Source organism: Paramisgurnus dabryanus, chromosome 18, assembly GCF_030506205.2.
Source record: "Paramisgurnus dabryanus chromosome 18, PD_genome_1.1, whole genome shotgun sequence".
Taxonomy (NCBI): Eukaryota; Metazoa; Chordata; class Actinopteri; order Cypriniformes; family Cobitidae; genus Paramisgurnus; species Paramisgurnus dabryanus.
The window spans coordinates 3,695,677-3,709,749 of record NC_133354.1 but is presented as its reverse complement, the minus strand read 5'-3'; the positions used below and the strand labels follow the sequence as shown (position 1 = coordinate 3,709,749).

At 39.4% G+C, this 14,073-nt stretch overlaps 1 protein-coding gene across 3 annotated transcripts in view; it reads left to right on the top strand.

Annotated features, from left to right (window-relative positions):
• Positions 1-12,641, top strand: part of shroom3 (shroom family member 3) — a 59,490-nt gene extending 46,849 nt beyond the window's left edge. For all 3 annotated transcript variants that reach the window (XM_065243837.2, XM_065243839.2, XM_065243838.2), the window contains 7 exons: positions 92-3,074; positions 4,503-4,564; positions 4,891-5,664; positions 5,997-6,365; positions 10,058-10,160; positions 10,269-10,550; positions 10,642-12,641. In XM_065243837.2, the coding sequence (XP_065099909.1) occupies positions 92-3,074; positions 4,503-4,564; positions 4,891-5,664; positions 5,997-6,365; positions 10,058-10,160; positions 10,269-10,550; positions 10,642-10,989 (4,921 nt within the window). In that variant the 3' untranslated portion in view covers positions 10,990-12,641. The remainder of the gene's footprint in view (positions 1-91; positions 3,075-4,502; positions 4,565-4,890; positions 5,665-5,996; positions 6,366-10,057; positions 10,161-10,268; positions 10,551-10,641) is intronic.
• The last annotated feature ends 1,432 nt before the right edge of the window (positions 12,642-14,073 follow it).

Here is a 14,073-nt window from a genome sequence, read left to right as displayed (position 1 = left end):
TTAAGTATTGCATTACATTTACCCGAGTACATTAGAACTATTTTCTCAGTTCACAGTATATTACTTAACTCTCTTTTTCATTAATTTGCAGTGCCTCTACCACAGACCTTTCAGGGTATGAGACGGGATTTCTTAGAAAGAGCCCAGATCAATATAGTTCCCGGGGAAGCATGGAAAGTCTGGATCAAACTCATCCTGTCTATAGCTCCTGCTATCAACTATCATCTTCCAAATCCTCCAGCAGCATCGATCACCTGCACAGTAAGCGAGATTCTGCATACAGTTCCTTCTCGACCAGCTCCAGTATCCCAGAGTACCTTACGGCTGCACCATCATTTAACAAAGAGAGGTCATATTCCATGGAAAATGTTCCACAGAAAGAAGGAATGCAGCAGGCAGATTTACGCTATGTACGTACAGTCTACGACCCGCAACAAGGTGTGTCTGAAGAGCACGATGTTACCTCAGCAGCACTAATGAGAACCAATGAAGGCAGAACACAGTCTAGAAGTGCAAGTGTCCAGGGCATCTGTCATCGTGGCAACAACAGTAGTGGAAGCAGTGGAGGCAACACCAGCTCACAACGTCACAGCGCTGGGCCAGTCTGGGATCCAACACCCAACCAGCTATCTTATGAAAATATAAAGGGGGTACCAGCACCTCCATTACGCAGTGACAGCTATGCAGCAATTCGTAATCATGAACGTCCTAACTCTTGGTCGAGTCTTGAGCATGCTCGGTCACAGCGGGCAATTCATAAGGGTTCCTGGCATCACTCAAGCAGTTCTGTAGCAACAGGAAAGTCCTCCTTTGGAGCTGAAGGTCAGCTGCACACTGTGATCGAAAAAAGCCCTGAAAGTAGCCCCACAATCAAACCCAAACAGAGTATTCCTCAGGCCACACAACCTGGCCGCCTCATGTTGCCCACCAGCATATACCCTGTTCCACCACCCGAGCCACATTTTGCACAAATTCCAACTAGCAACCCTAGCTCTGGTACAATTTACCCAGCACTGGCCAAGGAGAATAAAAACTCTCACTGCGACCACTTGGGTGGAAATGCAAGCGAGGACAGGGTCACAGTTGAAAACGGATACCAAAGCAATGGTCCCAGCCCAAGCTCTGTCCATCCCCACATTTCAGCCCAACCTAAACTCTCAGAGAGAGTACAAGATGACACTCAAGTGAAAAGTGTTTACCGCTCTCATTTGCAGCCACAAGGAACATCTGTTATCCTGGAGAGAAGGGACCCCTACACTACTGTTCAACCAAGAAGTGAAAAATCAAGCCTCTCGCATGGCATGGAAGTTTATGACAACTGCAGGCAACCCAGAGATGAAGAACAAAGCAAATACAATGAGAGAAACAGCCATCCAGAGACACTTTATTCAGGTGGGAGAGTACCACTGGGACAGGTTGGACAAATTTACAAAGGAAACTTAGTCCAAACACAAGGAAGTGACCACATAATTAAACATTCAAGACACTACAGTGATTCCATGGCTTTGCAGCAGAGAGGTCAGGACCTTGATCATCCCCTGACCAGACTGGAAAATGCACTTGCTGAAGTTCAACGATGTGCCAGTCCTGAAAGTACAGTTAGCCAATCCAGTTTTCAGAGTGAACGTAGCATGTCTGTGCAGGAGAAAGTAAGTCATTTTGAGAGGCAGCAAGTTAAACCTCGCAGTCATAGCAGTGTATCTCGCCTTAACTGTACAACTCGTCAAGCGCAAAGACCTCTCAGTGCCAAGAGCTCTCTTTCTGGTGTAGAGGACCTGCACAACACGTTGGAGAGCTCTGTCCCTCCTGGGAGAACACGGAGTACCTCTAGCAAGGCAAGCTATGATGGGCATGTAGAAGTGCAGCAAGATTTGCGGTTGAGACGTGGGAGTAGTGATTATGTCCATAATCGTCACCCAAAAGACCCTGCTATAACCCTTCAAAGAAGTAAAAGCACTTTCCAGCTTGGTGAAGAAAATGGCAAAGACTTCCATGGGAAAGGCGACTTTTATAGCATCTCAGGCACTATCAATGACCCATCTTTTAACAGAGAATACAGAGATAGCATTAAAGATGCCCAATCTAAGGTGCTGAGGTCTACCTCCTTCAGAAGACCTGACCTTAGTATTAACCCTCCACCAGTGCAAGCTAAACACTTGTCCCTGGAGAGGAAAGGACCCAATACAAGTCCTAAACCTGCTACTTCCCCACACACTCCAAAAGAACGACATGTTGTACCTGTTGATATACCAAATAGAACCACTCCTCCTGAACTCCCCATTGTCCCAGCTGTGGGACCTGCTGTTATGCGCATTTGTGGACGTAAACGATTTACAATGGAAAAGAAGAAACGATCTTACTCTGAGCCAGAAAATATGCATGAAGTTGGAGTGTTGACCAACGAAAACATTCAGGCTGAGAGGAAAGCTACCCAGCAGTTACTGTCAAGTGAAACCAGTGTTGCAGACCGGCGCAGGATGTTTGAACAGGTTGCAAATCGTAATGCTGACTCCAGATTTGCCTCTTCACGGCCTGATTTGAGGCAGATGCAGCAAGATGCCCTTGTTGAGTACATGGAACGTAAAACAGGTAGAAGAGTTAATGGACGCTCCAACCGCCCACAAAGCGCTTATGTACAATCAGCATCTTCAACTGACTCACAGAGCCTAACTTCCACTTTAAGTATGTGTTCTTTGCAAGAGTCAGGATATGATAGTCTTTCTGGTGGTGTTCATAAAAGTTCCACCCTTCCAACAGCAATGCAAAGCTCTTTTTACCAAATCAGACAACATCCCACACAGTCTGAGTTCCCCAATGGCCATCAGTCTCAAAGCAACACATGTGAGCTTAAGAAACTAGTAACTGAGAAACCAATCACTGCAAACATCCCAGGCCCAGCCCTAGCCGGACATCCCATTCTTCAGCACCTTGAGGCAGTTTTTGAGAGAGCCACATCAGCAAGAAGCTCGGGGAGGTCAGCTTCAGCTGAGGATCTGCTGGACCATAGCGAAGAATGGCCAGGTCCTCAGCACTTCCGTTCCAGATCGTCTCCATCAGTGGAGAACTTTAATCTGGTAACATGAATATTAATTCTTTCTTAGTGTTTGCCTTGTAAGTTTTTCACAATATAGATTTTTTTGTTCTGCTTTAGATTTTAAAATTAACAATAGTCTTTGACCTGTCTGTTTCATAGCCAAGCATTTACTGATATTAGATGGCAAAAAAGACCAGTTGGACTTTTCTGTTGTCGCTGGTCAGATCTTTGTGACATGATGTCATAGCACACAAAGTTAAACAGTAACCTTCACGGCAAAGCAAATTTGCTCATTTTAATCCCCATGGCATAGTTAAAAAAGGGATTACTCACTCATAAAGAAATGAGTTTCCCCCTAGTTGCACAAACAAATACTTTCAGTATCTCAGAACTGAATATAATTTGTCTTTCTCCAAGGATGAAACCCTCTCCACACCCAGTTCTTTCTAACAAAACTATGATAAAATCTTTCCTCCTACCTACTTAAGTATTACAAGCTTTGTGGAGGGTCCAGAGGTTTATTCTCCTGGAGCTGGTGCATAGCAGGAATGGATATGGGTCAAAACCTTTTTTTTAAAACCCACCCCCACAGATCTTTCAGTGTAATCTGTTACTTATGAAAGAAACTCAAGCTGGTGTTTGTTACCGCATTACATTTTTTCAAGTAATAATGGAAAGAAAAGCTTTCCTTGGAATACCTAGCAGAGCAATTGGTCTGTCAGATTCTCAGATTTTACTGATGAGCTAAGATGGGCAGATAATGATTTTGATGCCCACCCCCAGTTGGCCACAGGAAGAGGCCAATGCTTTTCACTTCCTGTCTGGTGCCACTGAGCCTGGGCTGCAACAGATAACTGCACTCCTTTGCCTGGGGAAAAGAGCTGGAGATAATGGGCAAACCGTCATGGTTTTGGGTTTGAAATATTTGGAATGGTTAAGAAGACCATTTATCTCTGAGAATAATTATCCTTTATGTAAACAAATGGTTCTGATATCTACAAGTACAGTAGATATAACTGTCCTGTGAAATCCCAGACTATGCCAACATTTCCAAATTTGGCACTGGTTCAAGCTGTAGATAAAATACCAGCATGATGACTTTGCTACTTAAATATTGTTATTGTCGATAAATAAACAACGCATGCACAAAGACCATAAATAAATAATACGCAAACACACCATTTTGGTGAGAGTTTATGCATTTCCTTGCAGCTCCTGTTTAACTGAATACAGCATAGCTCAGTTATGAGGATGTTGACATGCTCGGTTTTTTTAACGGATGTTGGTTTATCAGTAATCATGGCATGCGTTTGAAATGAAAATGAATGAGGCAATATTCTCTAAACTTAAGCGGTAACCTTGAAATAATGATTTACTTCCTGTTCCTGGTATTTGAATCTTACCATACCTGGAAAATGCTTTTAATTCTCTACCTGCTCAAAGAAAATTATTTTTGTTCTTTGTTTAGGACTTCATGTCCAGAGACCCTCAAATGTTTGTGGTTGGCCCCAAGGAATCCTTAGACAACAGGTTTGTAAATATAATTGTGTTATCCAAACAACATTCCCATCCATCCATACACAGAATTTGGAGACATTATTTCCCACACAGATTTTACATAACAAGCGTTTTGTTATGATACAATACAATTTTATCTTCAATCTGTCCCAACTTATCATTGGACAATTTTTTTTGTGTTCTGTGGGCTTCTAATGTTTCAAATCAGACATCTGCTGTATGTGTAGATCACTCAAGAATTAAGCATTGCTTTCAGAATGCTAAATATTTTATGTTTATGGAAATCATAGAGATGGCAAATCTTACTGAATATTCTTATTTCATTGTTTGTTTAATAGGCTGCTGGAGAATACTGCACCCAAACAGTCATCGTTATATACAACAATTCCAGAAAAGAGTTATCAGTTAAACCGGGGTCCTGTCCAGCAAAACACACCTGTGGTGAGGAGAGAGCGACAAAGACATTCTGACCGACCCAGGGCACAAAGTGCATCAGGTCTGGCAGCGTCTGTGGGACTTCCTTGCCCTTTTACTTCTCCTGGCACTGCTGCCACACAAGACTGGCATAATGGAGAAGGACTGTGTCAGCCAAACCTAGATTTCATTGCTTTTCCGGAAACCGGTCCCCAAAGTCCGAAGAATCCGTCCGGAACACCAGGAGTAAGGCGACAGAACTCCAACGATACCAGCACTTCAGAAGACACGCTGAAGGACTTTCCATGTTCGGTGGTTCCTGCAACGTCAAAGTCCACCTTCACCCCGTCACCTCCACACCCTCAAGTCATAGACACTCCCTCGTCTAACCCAATTGCAAGGACATCTGATTCAAGGCCTCCCACTCTCCCCAAAAGTCCGGGCTCGCAAACAAAGCCACTCATCTCTCTTCGGATATCAGAGTCTAGTCTTCAGGATGTTCACAGTCCAACTTTGTTACAAGATGAAGTGTTTTTAGCCTCACCTCCACCTTCTCCCCCACCACCACCATTACCGATCAAAGAGACTGAGATTACAGAGGACTTTCCTCCTCCTCCACCACCTCCCACATTCTCAGCCGAGGAGGACTTGGGTCGAACAGAAGCTCTACAGTTTTCAAGATCATTGAGGCCTATAAGGTAATTTGCGTATAGGAGTGTGTGTGTGTTTATATATAAAGACCAGGGGTCACCAACGATGGTGACCTCTGATAAAGACAAAAGTCTTAGGCCACCATGTCACCATTAGATTTGTTGTTTTTGCAACATGCATACTGCTTTGCACTCAAATATATGTACTTTTCCATCACAAAAGCAGTACACAATACATTTTAGTGCATAGTATAACTGGACTAATTGGGATGCACCAATATACTGTAGCAATATTACAACTTGGCGACATCACATTGTGCTCAGACTTTTATTCGTTGTCAAACTAAACCTAAAATAATTATTTTCCTTATTTGTTCTAGTGATAGTGGTAATCCGGCAATAAATGACCTCACACCTCCGTCTGTCACCTCTGACCCTCCGTCCGTTCACATCACAGACTACATCGGCACTGAGAATCAAATTGTGTCACCAAGTGATGCTCATCTAGAAGAGGAAACCTCTCAGATTTTGGGACTTGACTACCAACTGCTCTCCAGAAGAGAGAGAACTCAAGCCGAACTCCTCGTAGAGACGTTAGCCCAAGAGCTGGTTAGCAAGGACAAATCCCTTACCCCGCTCCTGGATACCTGGGCAGGGAAAACCACCCTGGATCTGATGGAGGACATCTTCCCCTCACATTCGCTGTCTCCGTGGCAACACGACAGGCACGGGAGCGGTTCAGGTGACAGGTGAGAGTTGAACAGATGGTGAAGGTGTAATCACATGGGCCGGATAGAGCGAGCAGATAATCTCATGCACAGTATATAGTGTTACTGAGTAATCAGGTAGATATCATGCCCGCATGCCAAATATACACAACAGCGCTTTGTTTAAAGCCAAGTATAAGAACGAAAAATCACAGATGAGATCTTTTTAATCTTCTCAATTATTTTTTAAGATCCAGAAATCTCACAAATGTCTCTATTAAGAGTTTTAGAAGATATCTTAACAATGTCGCAAACCTTTGTGCATCTGTATAGGTTAGTGGTAGATCTTGTGTTAGCAGTGCAAAAGTTCATGGGTTCGAACGCAGGGGACACGCATACTTTGTAATGCACTGTAAGTCGCTTTGGATAAAAGCATCTGCCAGTGATCCTTGGTCATCATGGCCTAATTTTATTGCTCAAAAGTCCAGGCACAACAATGCCTTATTCAGAACAATGGATCATATAAATATAGAAATTTTCATACACTTATAGTGTACTAATATCATATGTCCAAAAAAAAAACAATGCCGTTACTAATTTTGGTATTTTGTGTACTCACACATCTGCACACCCAATAAAAAAATTCTCTTCAGAGCAGTGTTTTAAAAATGGGGGTTTGCGAGTGCATTGCAGGGGGTTAGTGAGCAGATGGGTAATAATGGTAACATTTACAATACAATAAAGTTGTATTTTTTAACAATTAGTTGCATTAGCTAACATAAACTAACAATAAATAATACTTCTACAGCATTTATTTATCTTTGTTCATGTTCATGCAATTACTGCACCATGAACTAACATGAATAACTGTATTGATGTTTACAAAAATTTATAAATGCTGAAAACCTACATTGTTCATTGTTTGTTCATGTTAGTTAATGTATTTACCAATGTTTACTAATACAACCTTATTGAAAAGTGTTACCGAAATAATTACAATTAAATAAAATGTAAATAAATCAATTAAAAATATATAAATAAAACACTTACTGACAAAACGGGATATTTTATTGTTTAATCTGAGGGTCACGTGACCATTACAAAACATTACGATATATCAGAAAACTGAACTCGTGCACATTTGCAATGTAAAATACTACTTATAAAAACTGATAAAAAACAAAATGAAAAAATGTATATGATTTTCAAGTTAAACATTAAAATGTCAGGGTTACCACACCTTAGTTAACTTCAAATTTAAGGACCTTTCAAGGACTTTCCAGGTTCAATACCCTCAAATTCAAGGACTAAATGTGGGGACACATTTCAAGTGAGAGCAAGGTTATATCGTGTTACCTTTAAAGATACATTGTTACAGTTTACTTTCGAGGGAACTCGCGCTGCGTCACTGCGGTAAAACTTTGGGGACGCCTCCAAGGGTAAGTGCGTCTGAATGTGTATATCAAATTCAACCAATGGTGAGGCTTAATGACAAAGACAGGTGCTGCGTCCGAAACCGCCTACTACATACTATATAGTATGCGAAAAGCAGTAGGCGAGGCGAGTAGTATGTCCGAATACATAGTATTCGAAAAACAGTATGCGAAAAGTACCCGGATGACCTACTACTTCCGGTTCGATTTTGCAGTGTGCATACGATGGACGCTTCACTATCCCATGATGCCCCGGACGAGGAGTTATCCAACGAAGAAGAATAGGCACGCGGCTGTTTTCGCGCTGAAATGACTGACAACGTGATGACGATGTATGTCACGTGATGTAGCAACATGGCGGATGTAGTACGTCCGAATCTCATTAATACTACCAGGATTCATACTATACAGTACCTACTGTTTTAACGGCAAGTAAGGTTAAAACTAATTCAGTACCTACTATACAGTATGCGGTTTCGGACGCAGCCAGGTTGACGTGGGAGCCAGGAAGTATATCGCTATCTGAAATATTGCCAAAGACGGCGTTACAGGGACGCAGGAAGTATGGCAAGGGAGACGAAGCTTCACGTTCCCTTCTCAGTGAACAACAGTTACATACGTAACCCGAGACGTTTTCATGTGTCAAACACAACTATGCAAAAAAGCTTTTTGGTATGAATCAACATTCGCATACAGAAGATATAAGCATTTAAAGCAAACAGTTTAACACGTGTGCTTAAAAAGTCTAGGAGTTTTATGATATTATCCTACACTACACAGAGAATAATATGGATTTTTTCCAGAAAACTTCTTGCATAAAATAGATTCAAGCACTTTCAATGACCTGTATCTATGTATTTATATTTTCAAAAACTTCCCAGGGCCTTGAATTTTTCCCCCAGATTCCCAAACTTTCAAGGATTTCAAGGACCCGTGGGAACCCTGAAATGTGCTATTAAATTATTTAAAAATACTTACTTAATATCAAATGGTACTTCAAATAAATAGTTGAGGTCAAAGGGGTTCGCCTGACAAAAAAGTTTGAAAACCCCTGCTTTAGGGGTAAAGGTGCTGGTTTTGAAGAAAATCATTTGTTGAATATAATACAGTATTTTTATTTATAAAAGGTTTTCTGCTAGCAGCGCCAAACAACACAAACCACGCGGCAGTTTTGATATGAAGAAATGAAGCACTGCTATTTTTTAAAGAAAATTTGAATTATTGTACTTCATGCACGATATGAACTCAATTCAAACTCAATCTCTCACCTCGAAATCTCAAATGTTCAGCTTGTTTTGTTGTCAGCGGTCAGAATCAGTTCCCACACTCGTAGTTTAAATCGTTCATATTTTATCCATCTTCATAATTGGCGGTGTGGAGGTGAATGTGGCGCCACAGTGACATCTAGCGGCTGAAACTGAAATACACATAATCGTGAATTTATTTACGTGACAGGCTTTGTTTATTATGGAAACAAATTCATGTGTAAAATACAGTAAACAGTATTGGCAGGGATTATTTTGGTTTTTATTTTATGGTTTAGTACATGGTACTGTCATGATGTTTTGATCTATACCATGGTACAGCTATAGTATTATACTTACTATACCATGATAATACTGCAGTACACTACATGCTTTAAAAAAAACTTAAATCAATTACATTATGTTTGAATGTAAATGTTGTTTTTAAATTGATATTTGGTGTGCGATTGTTTTATTGTGTTGATGAGAAATGAATTGTGTAATTATTTATGCTCTGTTTAAGTTGGGGAATGTGAAGTTTTGCCATATTTCTCTTTCTTTCTCTTCTCTGTATAATGTTACTATAGTAAACAGTAGTTTATTATAGTAATTACTATACTTTGTTATTATAATGCATGCCACATTAGCCTATCCTTTACTATGGACTACAGTGAATTGATAAACTGTAATAATTGTAATATTGTGTACTTTAATATTTATTATAGTAAACTGTAGCAAATTGTAGTATATTATAGTAATTACCTAATTTTGATAATGTATGCTACAGTATTCTTTACTATTAACTACATATTGAATAGATAAACTGTAATATATATTGTAGTATACTTTAATATTTACTGTGGTAAGGTTCAAAAACATTGTAGCATTAGGAATTTTATTATAGTAAATACTGAAGTATACTACATTTTTATTACGTGGGAAAACCTGCCTGTAAGGGAATCAAACCCGAATGTGCATATCATGTGATAAAGACAATAATTTCTCATCATATTATCTTCTAATATAATGCATCATTTATGTGTTTAACCCCCATTAGGGCTCAAGATGGTTTGGGTAGCACAGATACTCGCTCACAGACTGTTCCAAGAACAATGGAGACGGACCTGGACGACGAAGAGGCTTATATGAATCAAAAGAAGGTCAGATTTATATTCATAAACATTCTTTTACTCATAGATTTATTGTTTTTTTAAAGCTTAAGTAGCACAAAAAAATCATAAGATGCAATGTTTTCCTCTCTCCTTTAGGTGGAGCTGTTGCAAGCATTGCACGCTAGCATACAATCACTGCAGGTGGAGAGACAGGTGCTGGCAGAACAGCTGAAGAGATTCAGCGCTCTGGGAGGCAGCATGGACACTTTAGTTCAGGAACGTTGTAAACCCAATGAGAAAGAGAAATATCGCATGTTTGTCGGAGACCTGGAGAAGATCGTAAACCTGCTGCTGTCCCTGAGCGCACGCCTCGCTCGTGTGGAGAACGCTCTGACTGCGCTCAGAGATAAAGAGAGTCGAGAGAGCGCAGAAGAGAGGGTGAGACGTCTTAAACGCATAAGCATGCAAAGATTGCAGAAAATCAATTAAAAATCTTCATGCATAAAATATTTTCTGTGTTGATCTTCAGGAGTCCCTGCAGCTGAAACGGCAGCAGTTGTGCAGTCAGCATGAGGACGCTCGCGAGCTGAAGGATAACCTGGACCGGCGCGAGCGACTCGTTCTGGACATCCTGGCGGGTTACCTGAGCGGGCCGCAGCTGCGCGACTACCAGCATTACATCCGCATAAAGCCCGCCATGCTGATACGACAACGCCACCTGGACGAGCTCATCCGTCAGGGGGAGGAGCAGGTGCGAAGGCTGGAGGAGAACCTCCCCCATGAATCCCAGCCAAAGAACGCTGAGCCCACCTCCATGACGTCACAAAGTTTTAACCCCACCCACTCACCACGCCCCACCACCGTGACCTCACTCTGACTCTGTACGTCATGGACCGACGGCGTTCAGAGCTGCTGGGGAGGTTGAGACGGAAACTGAAAAATAAACTTTTAGACAATGCACACGAAGAGTGCCTTAAATGAAGGATTGACATTGTGACTGGGAATACTAATCTCACAAAGGCTGACAATAACATTATCAATCTTTAAAGAAATTGAAGAAAACATTTTAAAGAAATGAAGCACATTTCTCCTCCCAGGTTTTTTAACTGAAGTGTTTCTGGTTTTACGTTCACTATTCCAATTAATGTTATATAGCGCCGCTTTAACATCATACATAGTTTTGAAAAAACAAATATAATGTCACAATGTTGAAAGCATTAGAATTAGGGATGCACCGATACATATCGGCACCGATATTGCGTCCATGTACCATAAAAGTGCTTAGATACCTAAATCCAATACCTCTTGTAATGAACTTTCAATACACAAGACACCAGCATATATTCAACCTCTATATTATTTATACATGTTTGTTTATTTTTATTATACACAATATCTTTATTTATTATGCCCTTGGTTTGATAGTGGATTAAGTATGAGTGGCAACTGTGGCAAGCCAATAAAACGGTTTATTTTTCATAATGTCTTTGAGATAGTTATTCATAATTATAAAGAAGCTGACCTTAAATCATTATTCTGTGTAGGTTTTGCAAAACATATAACAAAAAAGTATAAGTATCGGTATCAGCAAGTACCCAAAAAAAAATATCGGTACTTTAAAACATTGTATCGGTGCATCCCGATTTTACTTTTGATATGCAAAATAGATTTTTAAATTTAATTTGAGGTGAAATGTGACCCAAACATTTTTTTTGACAGGTTTTGTGTCCCAGTTAAGGGCATTTCGATACAGTATGCACAGTGCATTTAAATCCTCATGAGCTTGAAACACAATGCAAACAGCACAGAGATGCCAGACAGAATCGCATTTGACGTCACAGAGAGAAAACACGCAACACTTTTTGTCTGTTCTTCATATTCATCATAAATTCCTGTTGTCATCTGAAATGGCACCTTTACAGCAATAGCACCAATTATTTATGATTTTAGAAATGTTTTTGTACTCTGTATGTTGCTGTATATAATCTGAACAATCCTGTGATTTTAAAGTAGATGGTTAAAAATAATAGATGTGGGGTTTTTGTATGCAAATTACAGTAAACATTGTATGGCTGTAAAATGTGCTAAACCATGACATCTGTTATAACGGTGAATATTTCCCTGAGCTGATGTTTAATGGCACTTAAACACAATATACAGGACGTAGCTTCAATGACAATTAGAAAGCGTGAATGTTATTACAGGGTGTTTATGCTTCCTTCCTAGTTTTATCACAATGCACATCCTTAAACTATTTTGCCAACTTTTTTGCTGTTGTTTGGTTTAGTTCTTCTTTTTTGAATTTATCATATATCTAACCCATACAACTACACATGCACACTACAGCAGATTTTAGATGCGTTTGTCATGGATTTGTTTATGTAAAGAGCCTGCGGTTGTGATCTAATACGCGTGACATTGATTTCCATGACAGAGGTCGAATCTAAAGAGAGTTTTCAGCCAAGCTTCACGCTGTTAAAAATGAAGAGCACAGTTGGAAGGCAAAATAAATCTATTTTTTAAATACAAGCTCATTGTCTGTCATATATATTATTTGCTGCACTAAATGTAAAAATGTGCACTTTATGTACTATTTTTATCCACTAATTTTCTACTTAAAGAAGCCATGGCATGAAAATCTGACTTTTTCCATGTTTAAGTGCTATGATTGGGTCCCCGGTGCGTCTATCAAGCTAGAAAATGTGAAAAAGATCAACCCAGTAACTTAGTTTTGGTAAACCATTCTCTGCAAGCATGTGAAAAAATAGGTCTTTGAAATTTGACACTCCTTGTGATGTCATAAGGAGCTCTTGTGATGACACTCCTTGTGATGTCATCAGACTCCAAATATTCATCCAAAAAATCTCAATTCTAAATTCTAATCTCAATTTAAAATAAAATTGGCCCTAATGACCGTTTGTGGTTGACGGTCAGTACACTAAAAATCAATAGTGGTGTTACTGGTATTTAGTATGCTTCTTCAAGTGCACATGTACTTACTTTATTATTTAGCACAAAAATAATTGACTAAAATGTACTTGTTGATATTTAAGTATATTTTTAGTACATTTAAGTATACTTTAATTTTCCTTGGCGTCTACTCAACCCAGTGTTGATCTATTATAATAATTACATCAGGGAAAACAGATGTAAATGAGCCTTGCGGCTATAATCTGGTCCAATTATATATTGTGCATTGTCCCTGTCAAATAAACGTAAATAAATACTGATTATTTTTAGTTTACAAATCATTTCCATATTAAAGGATTATACATACCACAGCATAAAACTAGGTCAAAATGAAATAAATACAGGAAAGAAGAGTTGAGTAACATTATTATTCATTATAAGTGAATTATCATTACTGCATATGAGTCTTATTTTAATACTGCAAGACTATAGGTGGTGGTGGTGGTGTTATTTTTTGCACAAATTCAAACAAAACACATACAGGTACATAAGAAGAACCTGATACAAAACACCTGTTTTGTATTTCACATTACCTTTGAAAGCTTAAAGGAGTAGTCCACTTTATAGATGGGGCCCATTGACTTCCCATAGTATTTTTTTTCCTACTATAAAAAGTCAATGGACCCCATCTTTAAAGTGGACTACTCCTTTAAATGTGAAATATGTTAAACATCTGAACTATTTAACTCTTACATGCAGAACATGTTTTGGTTACTCTTCAGGCATGTTTTAAATGTTTTGCCTTTGTGCAAAACAGGTCGCTCAATCAAATACAAGGGCAGGACGTTACAGCAAAAATAAAGATGAAAATGAAAATGTTTCAAACTATTGAAAATATTTACATTTTTCTTCTTGTCATGCTTGGTGAAGATAAATCATATTATAATCAAGAGTGAATGAATCTCATTGGTGTAAAGGTGTAAATTCAGGTAACTTGATAGGAAAGTAAATATCATAAGCTAATCAACTTTATAATGTATAGCAACTCCTC